Source organism: Mercenaria mercenaria, chromosome 18 (assembly GCF_021730395.1).
Source record: "Mercenaria mercenaria strain notata chromosome 18, MADL_Memer_1, whole genome shotgun sequence".
NCBI classification, from domain to species: domain Eukaryota; kingdom Metazoa; phylum Mollusca; class Bivalvia; order Venerida; family Veneridae; genus Mercenaria; species Mercenaria mercenaria.
In genome coordinates this window covers 31,175,729-31,203,426 of record NC_069378.1, presented here as the reverse complement: position 1 = coordinate 31,203,426, position 27,698 = coordinate 31,175,729, and the positions used below count along the sequence as shown (strand labels likewise).

At 36.0% G+C, this 27,698-nt stretch overlaps 1 protein-coding gene across 6 annotated transcripts in view; it reads left to right on the top strand.

Moving 5' to 3' along the window:
• Positions 1-27,698, top strand: part of LOC123538081 (uncharacterized) — a 175,751-nt gene that overhangs the window by 125,421 nt on the left and 22,632 nt on the right. For all 6 annotated transcript variants that reach the window (XM_053530446.1, XM_053530443.1, XM_053530441.1 and 3 more), the window contains 16 exons: positions 1,555-2,053; positions 2,629-2,780; positions 3,325-3,468; positions 4,694-4,945; positions 5,340-5,563; positions 7,463-7,624; positions 8,701-8,889; positions 19,233-19,371; positions 20,360-20,597; positions 21,350-21,512; positions 22,040-22,228; positions 22,605-22,794; positions 23,729-23,874; positions 24,329-24,577; positions 25,535-25,805; positions 26,264-26,476. In XM_053530446.1, coding sequence (XP_053386421.1) covers positions 1,555-2,053; positions 2,629-2,780; positions 3,325-3,468; positions 4,694-4,945; positions 5,340-5,563; positions 7,463-7,624; positions 8,701-8,889; positions 19,233-19,371; positions 20,360-20,597; positions 21,350-21,512; positions 22,040-22,228; positions 22,605-22,794; positions 23,729-23,874; positions 24,329-24,577; positions 25,535-25,805; positions 26,264-26,476 — 3,420 coding nt within the window. The remainder of the gene's footprint in view (positions 1-1,554; positions 2,054-2,628; positions 2,781-3,324; positions 3,469-4,693; positions 4,946-5,339; positions 5,564-7,462; positions 7,625-8,700; positions 8,890-19,232; positions 19,372-20,359; positions 20,598-21,349; positions 21,513-22,039; positions 22,229-22,604; positions 22,795-23,728; positions 23,875-24,328; positions 24,578-25,534; positions 25,806-26,263; positions 26,477-27,698) is intronic.

The following is a 27,698-nucleotide window of genomic DNA, read 5'->3' as shown; positions in this document are numbered from 1 at the left end:
CAAAATTTGTTCAAATCATGGCCCCCGGGGTCAAACTTGACCCCGCCCAGGGGTCACTTGATTTTACATAGGAAAATATTTAAAAAATCTTCTTCTCAAAAACCAGAAGCCCTAGAGCTTAGATATTTGACATGTAGCATTGCCTATTGGACCTCTACTAAAGTTGTTCAAATTATGACCCGGGGGTCAAAATTGACCCCGCCCTAGGGGTCACTTGACTTTACATAAGAAAATCTTCAAAAGTTTTCTAAAAATAAACCAGAAGGCCTAGAGCTTAGATATTTCACATGTAGCATTACCTAGTGGACCTCTACAAAATTTGTTCATATCATGACCCCCCGGGTCAAAATTGACCCAGCCCCAGGGGTCACTTGATTTTACATAGGAAAATCTTCAAAAATTTTCTAAAAATAAACTAGAAGGCCTAGAGACTAGATATTTGACATGTAGCATTGCCTAGTGGACCTCTACAAAATTTGTTCAAACCTTGTCCCCCGGGGTCAAAATTGACTCCGCCCTAGGGGTCACTTGATTTTACATAGGAAAATCTTAAAAAAAAATTCTAAAAATAAACCAGAAGGCCTAGATCTTAGATATTTGACATGTAGCATTGCCTATTAGACTTTTACAAAGTTTATTCAAATCATGACCCCTGGGGTCAAATTGACCCTGCCCCATGGGGTTACTTGATTGTACATAGAAAAATCTTCAAAATTTTCTAAAAATAAACCAGAAGAGCTTAGATATTTGACATGTAGCATTGCCTAGTGGACCTCTACAAAAAGTTTTCAAATCTTGTTTTTAAAGTTACTTAAAGAAAATTTCAACTATATTTTCTCATAATTCTTTTGATTGATTTCTATTATGATCTTTTGACCTTGAAGACTTGTCCTTAAGTGCAATGATAACAGGTGAGCGATATAGGGCCATCATGGCCCTCTTGTATCAGTTTATTAAACAAGTTTAATAAATTCAATGTGGAAAGTCGCAAAATTTATGTGATATTCTGTTTATCACATGTTAGCTTTGCCTGACGAAACATCAATTTTTTAAAAAAAATTAACTATTATAAAGAAGTCAGTTCGGCCAACATCTCCTATACTTTAAGTGACGTCAACGTCAAAGCTTTATTACACTAGTGTTTTATCAAGTAATGGCTTTATTTCACTCCAGCGACGTTAAACATGTGATAAAAAGTCAGTCTTTGTCATTGACTTTCATTTGTCCAGGTGTAGGGGTTATTAAAATTCTGTTTTTTTTTAAGAATTTCAGCTCATCTGAACCCATAGTGCTTATGGTTAGCTTTTAGGGTTGTCCGTCCATCATTCACAATTTATTTCAAACAGTGTGTTCTCATAAACCGATGCATTTTCACCAGACTTGGTCAGAAATACAGATTTTGATTGACTAAAATTTTCAGTGTAAACTTTTGTCTGTAGATTTACTTTACAGGTGGCTGTGGTGAAAAAAATTTCTTTATTAACATATGGTATTTTATTCCAACTGTAATTTAATTACTTGTCACTAATATTATCTGCTACTTCCTTTCTATAGGTAGTTACTGTACTGGAGGTAATATCTCTGGTCCATGCTCGGCTGGTTTCATATGCTACGTTGGTATGGGTGTACCGGACCCTGATAGTTCAAACATGCCGAATGGTGGACCCTGTCCATATGGTTACTACTGCACAGAAGGAATAACCACACCTCAGGTTTGCCCAGCAAACTCCTTCATCAGTAAAACAGGAGCTGTATCACAAGCTGAATGTCAGCCCTGTCCTGGCGGCAGTATTTGCGTGGAAAATTCGACTGTGGCTGAACCTTGCTGGGCAGGATGGTTCTGCAGGGTGAATGAAGATCCAGAAATGTGTCCAAACGGAACGTACAATGACCAGACAGGAATGAGTGACTCTAGTGCGTGTCTCCCATGTCCAGCCGGATATTTCTGTGACACTCCAGCACTCTCAAACTACACGGTCAACCCATGTCCTCTCGGCTACTTCTGTCCAAATGCAACAATAGTTCCGGAATCTTGTCCAGCTGGTACATACAGGTAAGCCAGCAGTTTATATGGGTCATTTGGGGGTAGGTAACATACTATACTGACCAGGATCAAGCTAACCTGGTACATGGAAGGTTAATGGTTCTGATATGAGACTGAAATAATTCCAGAAGAGGTAAATTTTGGAATTTTTTTCCAATGCCTTACATTATTATGTTAGAACTGTTTCTTGTTTGACTCAAAGACGTAGCTAAACTTATCTGGGTTGACATAAAAGCAAAAGAATCTATCTTTTATAGAGTTTTGGCTTAAGCTTTGCTAGGGTTTGAGGAATAACATGTTATGAACAGACTAAACAAGAGTATGTGGGTAATGTTATACAGTTCATGACTGTAATCAATGGGTGTGGGGAATGTTGAACAGTTCATTATCTGTCATGAAAAGACTCGGTCAAATTATTTTCTTGTCTGTATTCTATGCTTTCAAAAGACTTTTTTGATATAATCAAGCAATTCAAATAAATATTACAAAGAATAACCTAACAGGAAAAATTGATCAGTTGTTACATTTACATACAATTGCAGTCTAATAAAATTTCTAAATATAAGATAACCTATAAATTTCAGGGACATACTTGCTGCGGAGAGTGAGCCAGATTGTTTCCCGTGTCCCGCCGGGTCTTATTGTCCTGATATGAACATGACATTCTCTGGTTACCCATGCGTAGATGGTCAGTACTGCCCAGAAGGTGCCTCTATCATCAGAGAATGTAAAGCAGGTACTGGGTTAATAATTCCTCCTACCATGCTCATGAACTTTTTATGCTCATGAACTTTTTATGCTATGAACTTTTTATGCTCATGAACTTTTTATGCTGTGAACTTTTTATGCTCTAAAAAGACTTCTGTACACTTTGTTTTGTTTTAAACATGCTGGTTAGATTTAAATGACAAATAAAGTTTCATTATCAAACTCAGCTGAGACTGAAAATGTTTTGCTAACGTGGGGCCAGGTCTTCGCTGATAACAGTTTAACGGTAACTCGGCACAGCCTTGATACCACAGTAGATAAGGCTTTGCAACAGGAGTAATATTACTCTTCTTTTCAGTTTGACTGTTCTCAAACTTTTTACCTCGGTTATTTCACACCGCTGACATAGTTTCATTTACATTATACGTTTCAGTAGTTATACAAATAAAAATATAATTTGAGTAAAGAAAGTTTCACAACTACCGGTACAAAGGTTCTTGAAAGTTTTACTGTCAATTGAATATACATGTATTCACTTTTTCACAGAACATTTTATTTATATTGTGTTAAAGGTTACTACTGTAACAATTCGGAGACTCAGATTTCATGTCCGCCAGCGTACTACTGCCCAGAAAATTCTACCGAGCCAACGAGCTGTCCATCAGGCAGTTACTGCACGGGCAACTACTTCGACACATGCAACTGTACAGATGCAGGTAATGTGATAATTAAAATAAAAATTAATTGATTAAACATAAATGTGAAGGCATTAGGATAATGGAATATTGGAATCTTTATGAATCTGTATGTAGAATCTGAAATATTTGTGAGGGATTTATCTTTTAATCAGGTTTTCCAAAGCTGAAAATCTAATTATAAGATTGGCGCCATCGCTGGGTGAATAGATGGGAAGGTTGATGGGTGGCGTCAAATTTTTAATATCTGTACAATAAAATTTGTGTTAAGATGCTGACATGAACTTTAGTCTATAGGGTGTAGCTTATAGTGAAACCAAGATTCGGATTGCTTTTGGGATTGGTGGAGTCAATGTCAAGGTCATTGTTACCAAAAATAGTTCCTGCTCATAAAGTTTTGGTTGATTTATTGAAATCAAACTGGGCATATAGGTAGCTCTTAGAAAGTTTAAGTTTGGGACTTTATATGGGGTCAGTGGGATCAAGTTAAAGGTCAGCATATCTTGTTTATCTTCATACTTTGAAAAAAATGACAGTGGTTCTGTAAGCAAAGGCATAACTTAAGTTCCCTTTTAAGTGTAGGAATGTTGGAGTTGTTGCCCTTGGTTTGCTCAAAATTGACTTTGCTCTTTTACTTGAGCAATTCTTATCCAGACCAAACTTAGTCTGTAATATCATGGCAGGTTTGATAACCAACCAGATAGTCACAGTCATTTCGCAGTTCTTAGCCTTGAATTACTCAGAATTGTATGAAAAATTGTCCCCGCAGTTACTAATCTAAGAGCAGTATTTCTTGAAACTAGACCTAATTTATATAGAATTTGCATCTCAATAATAAACCTAGGCCAAGTACAATAACCAGCCAAATAATTTTAGTGGCTTAAAGCATATATCTCTTGAATTAGTCGAAATTGAGAAAATTGACAAGTTGTCTGCTCATTAAGTACATTATTTCATTTCAGCGGTAATTTGATGTGATCTGATGCATATTGAGATAGTTTAGCGCTTTTGTTGTCATTTAAAAGTATGTTTAATTGTGTTCAGTTGTAGATTCTATTACATGTCACTTGATGTAAGTATAAACATACACTAGTATTAGTAGTTCTATTGTTAGTATAAAAGATAGGGGAAAAATTCAAATCTTTATTTTATCTATACTCATTGTAATTCAACATCTTGTTTTTATACTATCAAACTGAATGTAAAATGTAAGTGTAGTGGAACATAATTTTTCACACTTTTTCAGGTGCTATTGAACCTACAATGTGTCCACCTGGATATGGGGAAATGATTGGTGCCCTACATACAACACTAGATGATACATGTGCACCTTGTATAGCTGGGACTTATAGTAATTCTGACGGAAGTGGGTGTACTTCATGTCGTGCAGGAGTTGTCTGCCTTGACATGGCTACGACTGATACCCCAGTAGCGAACAGCAGCGATCTTGCAGATATATTTGGACCAAATGGCACCCAGGCATACTTATGCCCTATAGGTTAGAAAATCTGCTCTGTTATGTGTAAAATTTCACATTTAACATAAGTATGTAACACATAATTCTTATTTTTGTAAGTTCTTTTTTTTTTGACATTTTACACTGATATAAATTGTTTTTCTACTGCATTAGGATATACTATAATGTTCATATATAAGTAATTAAACTATGATTATTCTTATGATGTATAATACTATTATAAAGTTACCACAATGATTAAGTATGCTGATTTTATACCAGAATCAAATGTGACGGTATTATGCAAGGATAAATATGGTAACATTGTACAATGATAAATATGGTAATATTATACAAGGGTAAATATGGTGGTATTATAAAGGTGTAAATATGGTAACATTGTAACAGGATAAATACAGTATTTCTTATTTTCTAGGGTATTACTGCCCTGAGAATTCAGGCACACCAACACCATGTCCAACTGGTACATACAACGATTTAGAAGAAGGGATGTCTATTGCTGATTGCTTACCATGTGCGGTTGACCACTTTAATCATAAGACAGGACAGGATGGGTGTCTTACCTGTGGAGGGGAAGCGCAGCAACCAAATACAGGACAGCCCACTTGCCAGTGTACTGGAGGTGGGAAAGATTTCCAGGCAAGTTTTGTTTATACATATATTTTTGGCATTGTTCTCCTGTCTTTTCATCAGTCTGTCTCGTACAAAATCTAAGACATGATTTGGCGTGTTTCAATTAAACTTGCTGGAAGTGTTCACATCTACAGGGAATGTTTTGGCCAGATTTCCAGATTTAATCAATTGCCTTTAATACTTATATAGTGTTTACTGAATAGTGTATTACTTTGCAGAGCACAAAAGTTTATTTTAGCCGCACCAGCAAGAAAACCAGCATAGTGTGTTTGCGACCAGCATGGATCCAGACAAGCCTGCGCATCCCCGCAGTCTTGTCAGGATCCATGCTGTTCGCTAACGATTTCTCTACTAGCAAAAGGCTTTGAAAGCGAACAGCATGGATCCTGACCCGACTGCACAGATGAGCAGGCTGGTCTGGATCCATGCTGGTCGCAGATGCACTATGTTGGTTTTCTCATGACGTGGCTCATTTCTGCTATGAATGAGGTAATGCAAATAACTTAGTACATACAACTGTTGTCTGATTTTGAAATGTTCCTTTGGGAAACCCCTGCTTGTCCAGCTTTCCTGTTACAGCTGGAAAATGTTGGAAATCTCATCCTTAGACTCTGCAAGTTACATATTATTTTAGCTATACAATGTATGTCTCTTGTTAGAGCTTGTTTGTACTGTAAAACTTGGGTTAGCAATAAAGGTTCATCATGGCCCTCTTTTTGTACCCCCGACAACAAAGTTGTAAGGGTGGGTACACTGGTTTCAGGTCGTCTGTCTGTCTGCCCATCTGTCCGTAGACACAATCTTGTGCGCACCATCGCTCCTCATCCCCTTAATGAAACTTAACACAAGTGATCAGTAACAACAGTAGTTGTGCATGAGGCATGTTAGGTTCTTTCAGAAAAAAAAACTGCAGAGTTACGGGACTTTGTTTTTTGTTAACATATTATGTACATACAGTCTGCATATGCAATCTTGTACCCTTGCACACAATTTAATGAATCTTCACACAGGTGATCAGTACCAACCCTAGTTGTGCATGGTGCATACTACGTTCTTTTAGATAAATATTCTGCATAGTTATGGGACTTTGTTTTTTGTTACTATACTGTATACATACAGTCTATATACATACAGTCCACGTAATTATGCAATCTTGTGTGTGTCAAATTGCAATGTACTGTGTCAGTGCATGTGGGGGGTACATTCATCACCTTTAGTGATAGCTCTAATTGCTTTAGCCAGGGTCAAACTCACCATTACTAAAAATAGAAAAAAAAACAACTTTACTCTATAAATTCAAGAAAGAATAACATAAGACATGTAGACCAAACTTTGTATAGAGATGGGGGAATACTGAGTCATTGATGAAATTGTTTGTTTTTGTTGTTGATCGTCAGGGTTTTGCAGATACTTTAATAGAAAAACCCGCCTGTGATGAAACCATACAAAAACAAAAAGCAAAATTAACAGGAAACAGTCATTTAAGCATAAAACATGTAAAATACTAAACTCTGCAATTACCTATTTCAGTAAGTGCTCATTTCCTTTTAGACTTTCCCTTCTCTTGTACCAGCTTGGTAATGACTGCCACCAGGAATGAGGTGTTGAGAGCAATTAACCCTTAGCCTGCTGGCGGCAAGTGATTCTGCCTTTGCGACCAGTGCAGACCAAGATCAGCCTGCACATCCGTGCAGTCTGATCATGGTCTGCACTGTTCGCTATTCAGTCAGTAAATTTTTAGTAAACACCCCTTCAAATGATAAATGGTACTGCCTAAATTGGAAGATGGACCAGTCCATTATAGAAATATAGCAGGGTAAGGGTTAATATAAGCTGTAGACCTTTTTCTAACAGTTGACTTAAAATAAAGTAGTACAATTAAAGTGATTTTTTTATATCTATCAGGAAAGTGATCGTCGTTGTGTATGCTCTGCTGGTTATAAGGAGATATATGGGTCTGATGACTGTGAGAAAGAAGTATACCCCTTGTGTAAAGATGGCAGATGGCGCTTTCAGGACGGCTCTTGTAAAACAACTGCAGAATTTGAGGCTCATTGCAGGGATAATGTAAGTTTATTTGTTTCTTGAAGTATTTCTTGGAAATGTTTTAAGATTTTTTTTATTGTCCTTTCTTGAATGCCAAACAGGCATTTTCACATGTTTTTGCCTGTGCTGGAAAAACTCGTCTTACACAGTAGGGTGTAAGATGACCCTCATGCTCTAATTTATGAATGAATGCATAAATTCAAAGGCTACTATAATGAAAATGTGCTGTATTTTTATTTTATTTCTTCTTTTAATCGAATAATATAGTATGCAAGAAAATGAGTCTATCCCTAGATGAAAATATCTGGTTCGCTGGTAACAGTTAAGCGGTAACTCAGCACAGCCCTAATACCGCCTAAACAGTTACCCACGAGCCAGATATTTCCATCTGCACCTTTAACCAGTGAAAGATTCTTATATTGCATCATTTGACATTGGTATGTTGTTATGTTGCTTATTTTAAGTTTGCTATTTCATGATTGATATTTGGCACTTAGGGTTCTTTAATCTTTAGCCTGCTGGCGGCAAGTGATTCTGCCTTTGCGACCAGTGCAGACCAAGATCAGCGTGCACTTCTGTGCAGTCTGATCATAGTCTGCACTGTTCACCATTCAGTCAGTATTTTTTTTGGTAAGCACCCCTTTTAACAGTTAATGGTACTGTCCAAATTGAAAGATGGACAAGTTCGTTATAGAAATTCAGCGGGCTAAAGGTTAAAAGTTTCTGAATATGTTCATTAGATCTTGTTATATTTTTCTTTAATTTTCGAAGTCCGTTAAATATGCTCCCAGATTTATGTGCGAGGCATATAGCATTGCTGTCCATATGTCCGTATGTCACCTACCACACTATAAGTCTGATTTGCAAGAAATGGATCAGTGATATATTTGTGATTTTGAATTTGAAATATAGAGACAAAATTTGCTTTGATTAATTACGCCAAGGAAAGGAGAAAAATAGTGTTTCTATAATAGGGAAGGCTGCAGCACCTAAACAGGATTTTAATTTTTCATTCACTTCTTTAACTTGAAAAAATTATGTAATGGTATATTTATGCAGCAATGTTCTATCTTAAACATATAATATTTAATTTGCAGGAGTGTGACACTGGTTTATACCAGGGTTACATTGAACAGAAGGGTGTGTGTTTATGTGATGCAGATGACCTTTCATCAATCTGCGACCTTGAGTGCCGTATTGCAAATCAGCAGTTATTAACATTTGTTTGTGCGTCAGCACCACTGGAGGCATATCTGCAAATTGAAGATTCGGATGGAAATGTAATTGTAAGTAAAAACAAAGATTCTAAATATAGTTGGATTTATGGCAGTGGATCTATAATGCTGCCTGGCTGTTTCCATGTAGTTATGTATTTAGAGTATACTTCAGCATCCTTCAGTCATAACAGAAAACTGCTTTTTCATAATGAGCATAGAATGCTGAAATAGCAAACGGAAAACCCGCCCGCTTAGCTCAATAGGGAGAGCGCAGATCTACGGATCACGGGGTCGTGAGTTCGATCCCCAGACGGGGCGTATGTTCTCCGTGATGATTTGATAAAAGACATCATGTCTGATATCATTCATCCTCCACCTCTGATTCAAATGGGGAAGTTGGCAGTTACTTGCAGAGAACAGGTTTGTACTGGTACAGAATCAAGGAACTCTGGTTAGGTTAACTACCCTCCGTTACCTTACAGTCACTGAAATACTGTTGAAAAACAGCGTTAAACCCAAAACAAACAAACAATCAAATGCACACGGTGAATACCTAATGTAAAGGAAAATGTCATTACGGATCCATAACCTGAAAATTGCTAACTTGTCGGTCTGGTTGAACAAAGAAGCAAAAAATCACACAATTATAATGGTAACCTTCATCTTCAAGCACTGCACTGAGTTGAAAATGATTGAATTTGTTGGACTATTTAATTGCTAGAGATAAATATAGCATTATATAGCAAATATGAATGGTTTTATCTTACTAATGAATGATGATATCAAATTGATTTATAGCTATATTCAGAATTTGGTTACCTGATAGAAGTAAATTTATAATTGCTTATGCATTCCATTTATTAAGTCTGTGGTAGAAATATACGTTATATGAATCAATACATAATGTGATGGTTCAGTAAAAAGTAGGGAACTTCCGGTGTGAAAAAAGTATGGCGGTGTTTTTTGTAGGTGTACAAAATATGTTATAAATTCGTGCTTTCCTTGAATCAGGACGGACTAAATAGTGTGATAAGCATTTCTGATGATTAGATATACGAAAGTGATTATGTTGTAACACTTAAATGCCATCTGATGGTGATTTTGAACTAATACGTGATAGATCCTTTGTTACCGCCATCTTACCGCCATCTTACTGTACTCCACCCACTGTGATGAACATTTATGTCGTGGGTTGTACAGTCCCAAAAGCGTAAAAGAACGCGTAATAAATCTGGTTCATGTCTACATCCATCTGAGAAAAAACATAAAACTGTATTTTGTGCTGAGATTTCTGAAATTGGCGAAAACAGTGAAAGCGAGGCCGAAATAGAACAAAAGAAATCAACAAATATGGCTGACAAATTTTCGAAAGACGAACTTAAAGAGCTGGTGGCCATTCTCGGTAAAGAGATAAAAAGTGATTTGATTAAAGAACTGAAAAAGGAGCTAGTAACAGAATTTAAAAATGAAGTCCATAAAATAGTTCAGGCCGAGACGTTGAAATTCCAAGATCAAATATCTACTCTAAAAGAGGAAAACAAACGACTACAAGAATCACTAAATCAAAATTTCTTGCACGCAGACGAACTTGAACAGTATGGGCGCAAAATGTGTCTTGATGTGTCAGGTATACCTGGTGATTCAGGAAACAATAACGAGAATGTGACCAAAAAAGTTCTCGACCATGTTAACAAAATCACCCTCCGTAGTGGCGAAAAACTAACACTCCAACCATCCGACATTGACAAATGTCACCGCAAAGGGAAATGGAAGGATGAATTTGTGTACAATCGCAAGGTGATAATTAAGTTCACCAACTCAAATGCAAGACAAAGGCTTTATGATGCGAGGAAGGAGCTCGGTGCGGGAATATTTGTTCAAGAGAACATTACACCCTTCAGGGAGAGACTATCCTTCGAAGCCCGTGAGCTCGTGCGAGCAAATAAGTTATCAAAGTGCTGGGTTGCAGGCTGTAAAGTTTTTGCAACGATACCTTCAAAGACCCCTACAGGAACACAGAAGAAAATTCACATAAAGGACTTGAACACAATTGAGGCCATCAGAAATGGCTCAGCATAAACTCTGTGTTAAAAAAATTTGTTGTGATAAGGTGAACAGTTGTCAATCTGTCAAAACCTGTCTAATTTCACCCATCCATAATAACAATGACCTACATACTTGTTTATGTACCGTACGGCTTTATCACGTGACACATTTTACAACCGTCATAAAGATGTAATTTTTGTAACACGAAAATCGAACTTACATGGTCAAATTCCGTCTGTCTGCATCAGTGCTTGCTTGTCATCCCATGTTAGTCTTTTAAATTATTCCAATATACACTATTAAGTTTATATAATGTATTAACACTTCCGAAACTCTAAATCCACGATTTTATCTGGTAACGTTTCTTTTTAGTATTTCTGTCTGTAATATCCTTTCAACACAGAACCTAATCACAAGTCTATATATATATAGATAATTTGTATTGTTTGCAAAACATTGGCTATGATTACAAACAACGTACTGCATCTTAAACTTCACCACAGTGTTAAAATCCTGCCACTAAAGCGTAGTATTACTCTGCAAATCTTGCCTAAAAATGTGTGATTTTCTATGAACCGCACAACGTGAAAATGGTCCGTACTTTTGACTATAGACTTCAATTTGTGTTTAAACATTACATAAAGATTTCATATTGCAAATGCATGCAACTGCCTATGATAAAACTAAATTTATTTTCATTTCTATTAAACTTGCAAAGGTATGACGTCTGACTTGCAACGTTCTTTCCAACTTCATTACCATCTTTTCGCTTTGCGTAACTCAAAGTTAAACCCAGCACGAGAAAATCGTGAATGTCCGATATATTAAACAATGTACTTTTGTATCAGGCCGTGGGAATTTGTCCTTACGCTAGTGGTATCATAACCACGCCTTTTTCTGTTGGACCTTTAACAATTATTTCCGTCGGTATTATGTTTATGTGCTTATGCTCGTAGGACATAAATTTACCACTTGACTGGCTACATCAGTTTGTCAATTAAAAACCTACGTAAATCATGCACTGATCCATACCGTGTTAATTGTATATTTTTGTTAGTGGTGTAAGCGTATTAGAGCTAATTTAATAATAGGTATACAGGTAAATTCCATGTAGACCATTGTTATTAATAAATCAGTTATGATATTAAATAAATAATATTTCCGCTTATTGTACTTGCCAAATATTGTTTTGAAATAACGTGTTTGGTTGCTTTAGACATAATTTTACTTTGCTTTATACACTTCACATATACCATTGTCACAGATTTTGTCTTTGCTTGTACTCTGTTGCGTTTTTTATGCGTTACTTTGCTCTATATTCTCCACTTAGAGTTTTGTCTATGCTTGCACCGCGCAGTATTTTTAAATGGCGCGATTTTGTTAAAATAATTGACTACATGTTTGAGTCCTACTATAGTCTGCCAGCAAAACAATATCACGAAGGTTAATAAATTAAGTTAGTAAATAAATAAATAAATATAAAATTATATATTTAGATATCGAGCTCCACTATTCGGTTAAGGTCATCAAGGTGTTACTAGTATACTTAGTTATTTTAAAGCAACCTTTTCTGTTTTGAGTATTGCTTATATCTTACTGTTAATTCATATAAACACTGTTCAGCATACGAACAAAGTATGTGCAGGGGCTGTGTTATACATTGGTTATTTCTAAGGTTAAAGTTCTTCGGCAACCTTTGTTTTTCTGTCATATCTTTGTTACTATTGTTTATATCTTACTGTAAGTTCACATAAACATTGTCCAGTATACAAAGAAAGTATGTGCAGGGGCTGGGCCCATTATACCCAAGTCAAGGTCACAAAATTGTTACACTTGGGATAATTTCATGTAATTTTTTTTTTTTTTTTTTTTTTTTCGAAACCTTCGTTTATAGACATATCTTTGGTATTTTAAAAGATAATGACTTGAAAATAAAAACATTTCTTTACAGTTGTCATCTACATATGTGGTTACAATCCCCATAACTCCTATTGTATTATTGACAGAATTAAAACCCTTTCATACTTTAAGTTTTTTTTTTTTTGGAAATCTTAGTTTTCTGGATATAACTTTATTACAATATAAGATAAAGACTTGAATCTTGAAACGTATCTTTATCATCACCATCTGCATGAGAGGTAACAATCCTTATAACACTATTTTGTATTTTTGACCAAATTTTAATTATACTCCTTTGCTCCTTTCATACATTTTTTGTTGTTGACAACTTTCGTTTTCTGGACAAAACTTTGGTGCTATATAAGATAATGACTTGAAATTCAAAATATTTCTTTACCATCATCATCTGCATGTGTGGTATCTGCTCTTGACAGAATTATGCCCCTTGTTGTATCTTCCTTTGAAAGCAGAGGTCTCTTATTAAGACGTATATTCATTCTATTGTCAAATTGTCGAAGAGTGGAGCGCGCTGTCTTACGCACAGCTCTTGTTAATTGATTACAATCTAGTGTGTGCATGATTGTTGTACATTCTATTTACGATGCGTCGCCGGCGCCATTCGCTATGTTTGTTTAACCTTCCCTTAAACAGACGTTAAACAATTCAAATGTTTACCTTATTATTTGTACTTATATGTGAATGTCTGAAGCTCCTTACAGTATGTTTTGCAACTCTCTTTTTCTCGTTTATGGACATTTTCGCCGCTAAATTAAACATTCTGTTTACGATGCGTCGCCGGCGCCGGTCGCTCTGCATTTTGAACGTTCTTTTATAACAAATGGTAAACAATTCAAATGTTTACCTTACTACATGTACATATATGTAAATGTCTGAAGCTCCTTAAAGTATGTTTTGCAACTCTCTTCTTCTCGTATGTGGACATTCTCGTCGCTAAATTATTGCCCAAACTGTTTTTAATGTAAAAATATTTTTCGTATATAATCGTAATTTTTGCATGTCAGATTTTATGAAAAAAATATACGAGGTATTTTTGTCACTTGATCGTTGTTCTTAGAAAATTTGAGTTTACTGGTTGGTATTTTTGTTTGGGACCACCTTTTATCAAAAACTATAAGTATAGCTTTGAAATTTTGCACTTGTTTAGTATAGTTAGTTGACTGTATTAGGCCAAGAACCACAATTATGATATGCATTTTGTCAAGATTACGGCCCTTTTTGAACTTAGAAAATATGATTTGCTAGGTAAAAATTTATTTAAGCCCACCTTTTCTGAAAAGCTGTTAGTAGGACAGCTTTGAAACTTTCCACACTTATTCATTATCGTTATTTGACTGTGTGGGCCATGGATGATGATTCTGATATGCATCTTGTCAGAATTATGACCCTTTTAGTAATCAGAAAATTCTGTGATTTATGCTATTTTTTTGTTTTTGTTTAGGTCATCCTTTTCTCAAAAGCTACAAGAGGTACAGTCTTGAAACTATGTACACTTGTTTATCATCATTCATTGTCAATATAGGCCAAGAACCATGACTCTGTCAAATAACTATTTGAATACTTTAATGAACCGGATCTTTCATACGGAATATCTAGAATTCCTACTTATGCTTCTAGAAATATGTACCATTGTTAAATTCGTCCTTTATGGATCCTACCGCTTTATTCTTTTTTTCTCCATTTTTGTTTTTGTTTTCATCTATCCTTTCCCCTTAATAAGACCACTAGAAGAATGCTGATTGTTGCTGATTTCAGAATCATGTCCCGAAAATTCTGTAAATCTTGTTCGTGTCCTGGTCTGCGATGGGTTTCGAGGTGCCGCTCTGTCTCTGTTCTCCTTATGACCCTTAGTGAACGTATTACGTAAGTCTTAAATTGGAGACAGGGAGGTGCGTAGCGAGGATGAATCTTCTTTCTCCGACTGGATCTACTTGCTGCATAGCCAAATTATACTTGTTTCCTGCACATTGCTATAGATTTGTCTCATTTGTCCCTGCTGTTTCATTACTATTATCTGGAGACGTGCATCCTAACCCAGGTCCTTCAAATGATTCCTCCGGCGAATCATCGGTTTGCAGTGATACTGATTCTGAATCTATAAATATCCTGAATAGTGGTCTTAGTATTATGCATGTGAACATTCAAAGTCTCCGGCCAAAACTAGATATTCTTGAAGCAGAGGCACAACAATATGACATTCTTATCTTCTCTGAAACCTGGTTGGCACATGATGTTAAAGACGAATCTCTCAAGATATCTAATTTCAACCTGCCTTTCCGATGCGATCGAGTTGGAAGACTTGGCGGTGGTGTTTGTATTTATCTTCGTGATAATATACATGGAAAAATAAGAAATGACCTTTCCTTACCAGGTCTTGAGGCACTATGGGTTGAATGCGTCTACCAAAATAAGTCCTTACTACTTGGCGGGTTCTACCGTCCTCCCGATGCAAATAATCACTATTGGTCTTTAATAGAAGAGAGCATCGATAGAGCACACAATACAAATATTCAAAACATCATAATTGCAGGCGATTTCAATTATAATATGAAAGGCCCCGACTCAAATAAAATGAACAACCTGATTAGTTCATACAACTTTATTCAAACTATTGACGAACCTACCCATTTTACAGAAAGTTCCAGTACTCTTATTGACATTTTTATCATTAAAAACCAAAACAGTGTTCTAACCAGTTTTGTAACTGATCCGTTTATCCCTGATCTAACTAGATATCACTGCCCAATAGTCCTTGTCTTGAAAATGAGAAAACCAATAACACAGTGCTATAAAAGACACATATGGAAGTACGATCAAGGAGATTATGACACCTATCGAAACACTCTTGGCTCGACAAATTGGCAAGAAATTCTATCTAATGAAGACCTTGACTTAGTAGCATCTAAAATAACAACCACCATCAACGAAGCAGCTAAAATTTCAATTCCAAACAAGACCGTTACGATTCGTCCTAACGATGTTCCCTGGTTTAACTCTAATATTCGAAAACTTATCCGTCGAAGAAACCGAATTCACAATACAGCAAAATCGCGAAATACCGACTATCATTGGGAAAAATTCCGCCGAATGAGAAACGAAGTAATAAAAGAAATTAAAAAGGCAAAAACCCAATACCAAAATTCTATAATTGAGAAAATAAATACAAATGCACTTACTTCAAAAAATTGGTTCAAATTAGCTAAAACTGTTCTCAAACTTGAAAAATCTAATCAAACAATTCCAGCATTGATAAATGGTGACACTATAGCCAATACTAACCTAGAAAAAGCAAACTTTCTGAATGTCTTCTTCAGTAAACAGTCCTCCATTAACGATACAAACAAAGAACTACCAAACTTACACTTCACAGCAGAATCCGTCCTTACCAGCATTAATATACTTCCTCAGGATGTAGCAGATGCCATATCAAACACTGATCCTTCTAAAGCCTCCGCCCAGACTTGATTAGCCCTCGACTGCTGAAGGAAGCAATGGACGAGTTGTGTTCTCCACTATCTGAATATTTCAATCGACTTCTGTCCAATTCCTATGTCCCAACAGGTTGGAAAAAGGCTAATGTAACCCCAGTATTTAAAAAATCCGATCCATCAAATCCTAGTAATTACAGACCTATTTCTCTCCTCTCATGTCTTGGAAAAATTATGGAAAGATGTATCCATAAGTATTTATACAACTTCCTTATGTCAAACAAGCTTTTGACACCACTTCAATCTGGATTCATCAAAGGTGATTCTACCACAAATCAACTTCTCTACATATACAATGATTTCTGCAAAGCCTTAGACGAAGGAAAAAGAAATAAGGGTCGTGTTTTGCGATATATCTAAGGCTTTTGACCGTGTCTGGCATAAGGGGCTCATACAGAAACTATCTTCTATTGGTATCCGAGGTACACTTCTTACTTGGTTTAAGTCTATATCTCTCTGACAGAAAACAACGTGTTGTCATTAACAACGCTTATTCTGAATGGCAAACAGTTCCCGCTGGAGTGCCACAAGGTTCTATCTTAGGCCCCCTTTTATTTCTTATATACATCAATGACATAGTCAATGAAGTAAACTCAAACATCAGACTCTTTGCAGATGACACAAGTCTTTATGTAATCGTAGACCATCCATTTACTGCAGCTCATACTCTAAATACAGACTTAGATAAGATTCACAACTGGGCGAACAAATGGCTCGTAGATTTCAATCCTTCCAAAACTGAAACGCTCCTAATCTCAAGAAAAAAGAACAAAGTAAATCACCCAGTCTTAAAAATGAACAACATTCCAATCAAAGCTGTCAAACATCATAAACACCTTGGCATTACTTTTGACAACAACGGGAAATGGCAGTCACATATCACAGCAACCACATCTAAAGCATGGCAAAGATTAGGAATATTAAGATCTTTGAAATTTATACTAAACAGAAAGTCTCTTGAACAGTTATACATATCCTTTATCCGACCTCTTCTAGAATACAGTGACTCTGTCTGGGACAATTGTACCATAGAAGAAAAAAGAAATATTGAATCCGTACAAATTGAGGCAGCGAGAATTGTAACGCGTGCAACAAAATTATGTAATATAGAAAAACTTTATATTGAACTCAAATGGGAAAAATTAGCCGACAGAAGAAAAAAACATAAACTGACAACCTTTTACAAAATGAATCACAATATCGCCCCAGATTACTTATCTCAACTCATTCCAGGTCAAACACAATCAAGATATAATCTCCGTAACATCAATAATACCCCTCAAATTAATACACGTACTCAGTTGTATAAAGACTCCTTTTTACCTTCTGTTATACGTGACTGGAATTCTCTTCCTGAATCAACTAAACTAGCCCCATCTCTGTCTGCTTTCAAAAACAAACTCAACACAAACTGCCAAAAACCCCACTCTTACTATTATCATGGTACAAGAAATGAACAAGTACTTCACACAAGACTACGGCTAGGATGTAGTTCTTTAAATCATGACCTTTTTCGAAAATCAATTACTGAATCACCCTATTGCTCTTGTGGTGAAATCGAAACTGTAAATCACTTTCTTCTCGCATGTCAAAAATATTCTGCTCAAAGACAAAGATTCTTTTCAACTTTGCCTTGTCCTGTAACGTACCAAAACTTGATATATGGGTCGGAAAATCTTTCTACTGATCAAAATGCTCTTGTCTTTTCAACAGTACAGAAATACATCCTCGCTACTGGGCGATTCACATCGTAGTCTGATCCACGAACTCAATAACTTACTTGTATGTTGTCTTCTGAAGACGAGTAGCACTCAGCATTCAATATCTTTGAAGTATTAATTTGATCCTACAATTCTTTTGTCCCCTCTTCTTTGATGGTCTGTTATTTTATTTTTTATATATAAATATTTTTTTTTCTTCTCTACTCTCCAAAATATGTTTGCTTAAGTAGTCGTACACTAAACATCGCAAGACAAACTTTCAAGGAGCTGTATTAATATAAGCCTCTACAGGCTTGTTTACATATCCTTAGACTAGAAAGCTATGTTCATGTTATTATTTATTGCTATATAAAACTGTTTGACTTTGTGTATAATTTATAATGAAAATAAATATTGTTTAAACTAAGTTCAGTTCTGAAATTTGATTGGTTGATTCATAGTCAGGTTCTGTTCTGAAATTTGATTGGTTGATTCATAGTTAGGTTCAGTTCTGAAGCATTTTATTGGTTGATTCGTAGTCAAGTTCAGTTCTGAAATTGACCAATAGCAAGGTGGAAGCTTTTTACCATTGAAAAGCAAGAATACCGGTACATCCATTTGACTTTAGTTGTGTCTTAGTTGAAGCTTGAATCTCAATGGATATCATAACCACTCTACTTCCAAATTAATACTTCAGATAAAGTATCTTTCTGCTGGAAAGTGTCTTTGTAAGGAAATAACATTTATGCAAAAATATTAGCTACACTTCAATACTAGTTAAATGAAGGCCTGGTATACTGTTACAGTTTTTATGCCCCCGAAGGGACTTTGGAGGCATATAGTTTTTGAACTGTCTGTCGGCAATTTTCGTGTCCGGTCCATATCTCTGTCATCCATGGATGGATTTTCAAATAACATGGCATGAACGTGTACCACAGAAAGACGACATGTCGCGCGCAAGACCCAGGTCCGTAGCTCAAAGGTCAAGGTCACACTTAGACGTTAAAGGTCATATTTCATGATAGTGCAATGATGGGCGTGTCCGGTCCATATCTTTGTCATTCATACATGGATTTTAAAATAACTATGCATGAATGTGTGGCACAGTAAGACGATGTGTCGTGCGCAAGACCCAGGTCCGTAGGTCAAAGGTCCTAAACTCTAACATCGGCCATAACTATTCATTCAAAGTGCCATCGGGGGCATGTGTCATCCTATGGAGACAGCTCTTGTTTTAACATGAGTATCATTTTTGCTCTAGGCGCAGTTTGTCGAGTCAAGTTTGACTGCCATTATCAACTCCGTAAATGCTTTCACCTCTGATCAGTGTGACACATTAGACGACTCATCAAAACCAGTTTATTTCGCAATAATGGATAACACAACTGATGGATTTCTTGGTAAATATATTTATTCTATTTAAACATTTACCTGATTGCAGTAAATTGACCCTATTATTGCTTTTTTGCCTATACTCATTATAATAATTTTATGCCTAACTATAAATAGTAACGAAATTATACAGGATAAAATCCTGTAACCTAGCTAAGCCAGTAACTGGAATGGTGCAGAATAGTAACTAGTTATATATACAAAGAGTACCTTGCTTTTAAGAAGAAGTTACATTTAGGTACAGTTGAAACTCGACATTTCGTACTCATCGCAAAAATTCTGGCCATTTCAAAGACATTTTCAAGGCCCATCCCAAAAACAACATGCACAAAAATGTCCAATTTTGGTTTGATCCCATGGAATTTGAGGTACTGAGTTTCAGTTGTATTAATTAAACACCTCACCAAATGGCAGGTGCGCACCATATGTGGCTGTGGCCACTGCTTAAACTGTAAGCATGCAGGAGGAGGTGGCTCTAAGTTTATTGTCATAAATAATTAATTGACAAGTTTTGTACAGGTAAAGAGTGAGATATTTGATTTTATGGTTTATGTCTCATCTTCTACCATTCCTCAATCCAATATGGGTTTGAAACTTACAGCTGGATTTGTAGAATTGTTTCATATGAGGAATCTATCCATATTGCCTATGAAAGGTTGACGGTTCTAACCCAGGTGCCAGCATATGCCGGAAATAATACGAAGAGATCATCAGTATTAACCCTTACCTTGCTAAATGAACTTGTCCATCTTCCAGTTTCGACAGTACCATTAACTGTTAAAAGGGGTACTATGACCAAAAAGATACTGACTGAATGGCAAACAGTACAGATCATGAACAGACTGCACTGATCATGATCTACACTGGTTGCAAAGGCAGAATCAGTTGTGTCCAGCATGGTAAGGGTTAAAGCTGAAAAGATACCATATGAACTGGACTGTGCCAGTGTCACTGAAAACTGAACAAAAATAACACAAAGCATTATTGTGTATATAGGTGTGTACGAGCCTGACCCTATAGCTCTTCAGACCCTTCTGCTGTCTAACATCAAAGACAATATCACTTCAAATGCCACTCAAGATAGTACAAACACGTATACTCGTCGTCGTCTCCTAGCAACAAGTGTATATGATGGTTCAACTTTCTCCGGAATCAAAAATCCTATTGTGTGTCTGGAAAATGGGGCATTTATGCTGTGGGCAGTGGATAACAACAATTACCCAATATATGACAGGTAGGCAGGGCTTTTTATGTATCAAAGGTCTTTTCTTGTTTCGTTAAAATGTTTGAATTACTGTGAAATCATTATATTCGTGGGGGGCTAATTTTCATGATTTAGTAAGAGAACAAGTAAAATTCCTATTCATTTTATATTCAAAATTTAAAAAAAACAAGAATTCATGTCCCTATGAGATACCCGTATGAAATTTAGAGCCTACAAAATTTAATGATTTTTTCAGTTACGACAAATACAGTGTACAAGAAAGTTTACATATCATCAGAATTGGCTTCTTTCTTCAATTAATTTGAGAGTTAATTAATGCTATAATCATGATACTTAAATTATGGAAGTGGCCTCTGTGGCAGAGTGGTTAAAGTCTCTGACTTCAAATCAGTTGCCCCTCACCAATGTGGGTTCAAGCCTCACTCGGAGCATTGAATCTTAGGAAGACATCCAGCTGGCATATGGAAGGTCTGTTGTTTTACTGTGATGAAATAACGCACGCAGGGGCACATGAGGTCTTCCTCCACCATCAATGCTGGAAAGTCCCCATATGACCTTTAACTGTGTCGGTGTGACATTTAAACCAACAAAAAACAAACAAATTATGGAAGAATAATTATTATATAATAACCTTACTCAGCTACCCTACTTAGTAAAAAAAATAAATACAAAGCAAAAACTATGGCTTTAGATGTTTTACAGGAGTCAAAATCTGTTAAAATGTTTTGTTGTTTTTAATAAAAACATTTATTCTATTTCAGAAACAATTTGTTCAATACCAACTCCCAGTTTGACTATGGTGGGTTCAGGACCCTGGCTGAGGCTCAGGCATTGGTTTCAACATCAACAACACTTTTCTCTTACCAGTTTAACGATGCTGGAACATATGTGTTCTATTCCAGTGCTAATCAGTACAAAAAAATGGTATGTTTGTGAATGCTTGAGCTCTTGAATTTATAGGGCTTAGTGAAATTTTTCTGTGGATATAAATTATATAAAGGACTTATTTGATACCCAGGAAAGTTGGAACATTTTCTGTGATGATTGTACCCCCAAATCTGTACTCGATTCATTTGGGGAATTCCCCTGAGTCATGATAGGAAGTCTCCTGATAGGTGAGGTATTCCACTGATTCATTTGGGAAGTCCCATATCATGGAACTATTGTTTAGAAATTGAGTTTTAGAAACAAAATAGTAATAAACGTATTGATAACTGGAAGTTTTCTCTTGAAATTGTACATCACCATAACTAAATAATTGCTTAGATGCTATAGTTAAGAGTGACAAAATTATTTTCAATCTCAGCTGGTTGTTGTGAAATTAAACAAGATTCTACTCAATGCTCTTCTGAAAGTTTCAGATCTGTATTAACACCAAAGCAAAAACCAAACACTTGAGTGACCTTGAATATATTTTTCATGTAACAATTCTTTTCTCTTATGTTTTTCAGTATGTGAGTGTGATGCAAGTGGGAGCAAAATGTGCCACAACCGGACCTTTCTTCCCAGTGACCACGGCAAACCTTGTCTCAAACGGTATAGGATTTAACCAGGACATCCTGCAGTCTCCTGATTGGCCGGTTATTTTTGCTCTCCTTGGGGCAGGGCTAATTATAATAATCCTCATGATCATTGCGCTGGTGAGTGTTTCATTTCTTTCTTACATTGAACTTCTGCTGAAAGAGTAATATTATGTTAAAACTACTCGCCCATAGTTTGGATGAAAATTTTCGACATATTCTTTTGCATCAAGTGTGCAATTTGTCTCATAATTTTTCACATACCCATATGTCGCCTAAATCTGGATCACACTGAAAGACATATTATTTTTGCAAAAGGAACATATTTTGCTTTAGCAATTCTATTAGAAGAATGTAAGTGGAACATCATATTAAAGTGGAAAAAAAGACATCATTGTTCAGTAACTCAAATCAAGGAAATTCTGTCTGCATGAAATTTAAAAAAAAAAAAATCATTTTAGCTTTAACATATGACATTATTTCATGTAATCAACAGGTACTGTTTAGGAAGTACGGCTGGAACAAGAGCATGTACCTGTTCCCATTCTATCGTGAGAAAACATCCAAATACGACTTTGACAACTATGCTAGTAAAGGATCTACTGTGTACTCTGTGAGGAAATACCACAGAAATATGGCTGTTATGCAGGATGAGAATGCATTCCAACCACTACCTATTGAACAAGGTATGACTGTACCATCCGCTTGAATTGTTTTTCAATTACATATACAGTGAAACACCGCTCGCTCGAGCATCGATGACTCGAGCACCCGGGCTCACTCGAGCAATTCATGTGGTCCCGGCCGATTTCCTTCTATTTTCTATGTGAAATTACCATGGCTGGGTCGAGCATCGATAACTCGATCGCTCGAGCATGACACCTGGTCCCTGTGTATTAATTTACTCTTTGTTGATTATGGCAAACTCGAGCAGAGGTGTCAAAATTTTCACACCTTCGGCGGTCAGAATGTATCGGTTAATTTAAAATTTTCGCACGCCGTTAGAATTGCATGGTCTATTCCCCCACTATCTTAAATGTTTGTTTGTCGGTATATTTTATCTGATAATGAGATTAATTATTGATGAAGGTGGAAGAAAAATTTTATTGATCAAAATTGTTATTAATTATTACTTTTGTCCGCGGGATCGAGAAGATAATTATGAGATCTTAATATTTTAATCAACAGTTGTTTGCATGCAAATAAAGCCTTTTCATAAAATTGAGACGATAATTATGAGATATTAATTTGGAGAAGAAAATTTCGAATTCGATTACAGTATTTCTAGTAAAAAATGTCTTAGCTGTTTCCTCACATGTACAATTTACGATCTATCATAAATAACGTTTAGAATATGTTTTTTTTAAATGTCACGAGTGTGTTATTATTACGCATCACCGTTTCCTCTGCAAAGGTCTCGATGACAATTGGAAACCAAACTTCAATTTTCTTCGTATGTTGGTCAATGTTTGGGTCGCTCGAAACCATGGATAACTCGAGCATTTTGCTCATCCCCTTGCGACCTCGAGCGAGCGGTGTTTCACTGTATTTCAAATTTAACTCGAGTTAAAATAAGTTAGTATAAATTAACAATATATTTGTTTTTTTCCCAACTTCCAGGTCCTGTTGGTGAAAGCACAGAAGACGAGTTCTGGGACTACAGCAGACAGGTTGATCTTGAGGGTTTCAGCTCTGGCAGAGTTTATGACACACTGGCAAGACAATCTAGAAACATTACACAAACACTGGGAAAACAGAAGGAAGAGGTTTGTGTCTGTTGGATTTGTAAAAGTCAAAACTGCTTGGCAAACAGGACTCTCAGCGATTACAAATTTTTGTTAGAACTAGAGAAAAGAAGAATGTTTTAATGTGTGGATATGAAAGAACAGAGAGTTAGGTATAAGAGTACCGATACTTGATATTGATAAGTTGATAGAGGGATAGGTGCATGAGGATATTGGAAAATGATGTTTTATGATTCTTTGAAATCATTTAGTTTTGACGGGATGAAATTCTGTGTTTTCCTCTGAAACATTTGTTTTGTGGGATTTTAATTCATGAATTTAAATTTTTAGGAATGAAATGAAAACGAATTTTATTTGTTCTTTTTTATTTAATTTCACGAATTGACATAACCAAGAAATCCATGAAGATTAATCCCCTGTAAATAATACTGATTTTACAGCACAATTAAATTCAATATTTCCGTTCAATTTTCAGGTGAAGCACATGTTCCAGAATGTTGCTGGGCAGACTGACTCTCTAAAGGGTATGTGGACTGCTAAGATGAACATGAAGGGTACTCCTCTCTTAGCCACTGAGACAGACATTGCTGATTACGACCGTAAATTGCATTTCTTGGAGGAAGAACTTGAAAGACGCAGGGAGGTTGGAAATAGATTCGAAGCCATTCTGAAGAGGCAGGAAGATTTGGCAGAAGATGATGAGAAACATAGAGAAGCCCATCAGGTTTGTTTTCCTACCTGTGCTAAATCTGTGATATAGCATTAAGCAAATGTGTGATTAAATTGATTTAATATGTCAAAGAGGTTATAAGTCTTGTGAATTTATTTCGCTAGGGCGTAGCTGGAGAAAAATATTCTCTGTAGTGTGAAACAAATTCAAATTGATTTAAACATACATTATATAACTTATTTCGATTCTGATATTATGTGTACATATGAAATTGTAGATAAAGTATGGCAGTTCTATTTCTTGATTGCTATTATTAAGTTAACATGATGTCACTCTGAGCATGTATTATTAACAATAAACATGATTTGCAATAACATAATTATGAGTGAAAATAAGATACACATGTATAAATATTTTAGTTTAGCTGTCATATGCTAAGTGATTGGAGACCAGTCTCAAAATGTAGCTTTGCCATTGGTCAATTTCGAATTTATGCTCAGAAACAGCCAATAGGATGCTGGAGCTTTGAGACTGGTTTCCAAAATGAGTTTTATAACTTTTGACCCAGGGCTTTGCTATGACTAGGATTTTTCTTCAAAATTTAATGTCATACTTTTAGTCCTTTACTTAACACTCCAGTGCTAACTGACAGCATTTGTTTTTAAAACTGCATGTGATCTTTTGTGTAACTATAAAACTTACTATAGTTCATTCTCTGTTCTTTTATAACAGATGTGAGCAGTTTTTGTCCCTAGTATTAATATTTTTACAAACAAATTAAACATTTTCTCAGGCAAATAGGAATGCATTGGCTTGTCAGTATTTCATGACCATTTTCATGTTAGTCATCTCTTTTCTGACTGTTTCACATTTAGTCTTGCTTATATAATGAACCTTTATTATAGACTTTGAACATATCAAGACTGTAAAAGAACCAATAATGCATATTTCTTAATAATGGGTCATTATAACATGCACTGTGGCTTTTGGAACTTTCCTTTTTTTTAATAGGTGAGCTACCAGGCGTCTCTACGTGAAGCCCTACGAACCCTTAAAGATCACACAGAAAAAATGCAACGAGGTCAGATTGTTGATGCTACTGGACATTTTGACGGACAAGCTCATCGTGCCATGGCAACAAGAGTTTCTGCTCTGTGTGAAAAAATGGCTGGAGATATAACCGAAGAAAGTGCCAGACTTGGGTGCTGGGGTGTTCTTCATCAGGGCACAGGTGCTCAGCTTCTCGATGGAAGTAACCCAATGTCAAAACAGGACATATTTGGTAAGGGAGCTTTTTCTCTGTCATCATGCCGCAAAAAGTAGCACAATTGTGAAAACATGAACTTAATTTCGAAAAACTTTTTTTAAGTCTGAAAAAAAATTGAAAGATGTTGAAATATATTAATGACTGTTTTGTAACAAAAGTGTGAGTATACACTGTATTATAAGGCATTATATTATGGTTAACTTACTAATATGAAAAAGATGCTAAAGAACTTTTGAAAGCTTTGCTGCATAACTGACCAAGGACAGAATGTTTTAGGTATGAAAAAGGAGGGAATAGTTGTATGGCCTGTTTAGGGACACTTGATCCATAAAAATTTTGATAATATATGTTTGGTTTGATATTTACAAGAAGTCGTTTTCTTTATGAAGTTATCATTTCCTTTCAAAGAATAAGTTGAAGTTATAAGGATTATACTTACACATTTGTAAAGATTGTAACAATAATAATTTCAGGCAAATCATCAAGTGTTGTTACGACAGACAAGGCTACTGGTCTCCTGAAAGCTAAGGCTGGTTCCAGCATGTTACTAGCAGACGGCAGCACTCAACAAGTTCCAGAAAACAACTTCCTCCATCCACAAACTGGACACGTTCTACCAGTACAAGGAAATGTGGCCTTTGACCCCATCAAATCACGACTGGTCTTTGTTGTTGACTCAGCAACAGGTATTAATTCTGCACATGTGATTTGTTTTTACCTCTGCTTCCCTTTTGTTACTGTGTACTGTCAAGTGAAACTGCTGTTATATGTATGTGAATTTTAATGTGAGGCCTCTTTTTAGCTCACCTGAGCAATGCTCAGGTGAGTTTTTCTGATCGCTCGATGTCCGGCGTCTGTCGTCTGTCTGTCGTCTGTCGTCTGTCTGTCGTCTGTCTGTCAACATTTAGCTTGTGTATGCGATAGAGGCTGTATTTTTCAACTGATCTTCATGAAACTTGGTCAGAATGATAACCTTGATGAAATCTAGGCCGAGTTCGAAAATGAGTCATCTGGGGTCAAAAACTAGGTCACTAGGTCAAATCAAGGAAAAACCTTGTGTATGCGATAGAGGCTGTATTTTTCAATTGATCTTCATGAATTTTGGTCAGAATGATTACCTTGATGAAATTTAGACCAAGTTCGAAAATGGGTCATCTGGGTTCAAAAACTAGGTCACTAGGTCAAATCAAAGAAAAACCTTGTGTATGCAATAGAGGCTGTATTTTTCAACTGATCTTCATGAAATTTAGCCAGAATGATTACCTTGATAAAATCTAGGCCGAGTTCGAAAATGGGTCATCTCGGGTCAAAAACTAGGTCACTAGGTCAAATCGAAGAAAGACATTGTGTATGCAATAGAGGATGAATTTTTCAATTGATCTTCATGAAATTTGGTCAGAGTGATTGCCTTGTTGAAATCTAGGTTGAGTTTGAATATGGGTTATCTGAGGTCAAAAACTAGGTCACTAGGTCAAATTAAAGAAAAATCTTGTGTATGCGATAGAGACTGTTTTTTTTCAATTGATTTTTATGAAATTTGGTCAGGATGATTGCCTTAATGAAACCTAGGTCGAATTTGAATATGGGTCATCTGAGGTCAAAAACTAGGTCACTTGGTCAAATCAAAGAAAAAACTTGTGTATGTGATAGAGGCTGTATTTTTCAATTGATCTTCGTGAATTTTGGTCAGACTGATTGCCTTGATAAAATCTAGGTCGAGTTTGAACATGGGTCATCTAGGGTCAAAAACTAGGTCATATCTAAGAAAATGCTTGTTTTATCACAAGAGACTAATTTTTTGGTCCAGTCTTAATGAAAATTGGTCAGAATATTTGTTTCCATGAAATCACTAGGTCAAACATGTTTTACACTGTTATGGTGTGTTTCTTAGGTGAGCGACCTAGGGCC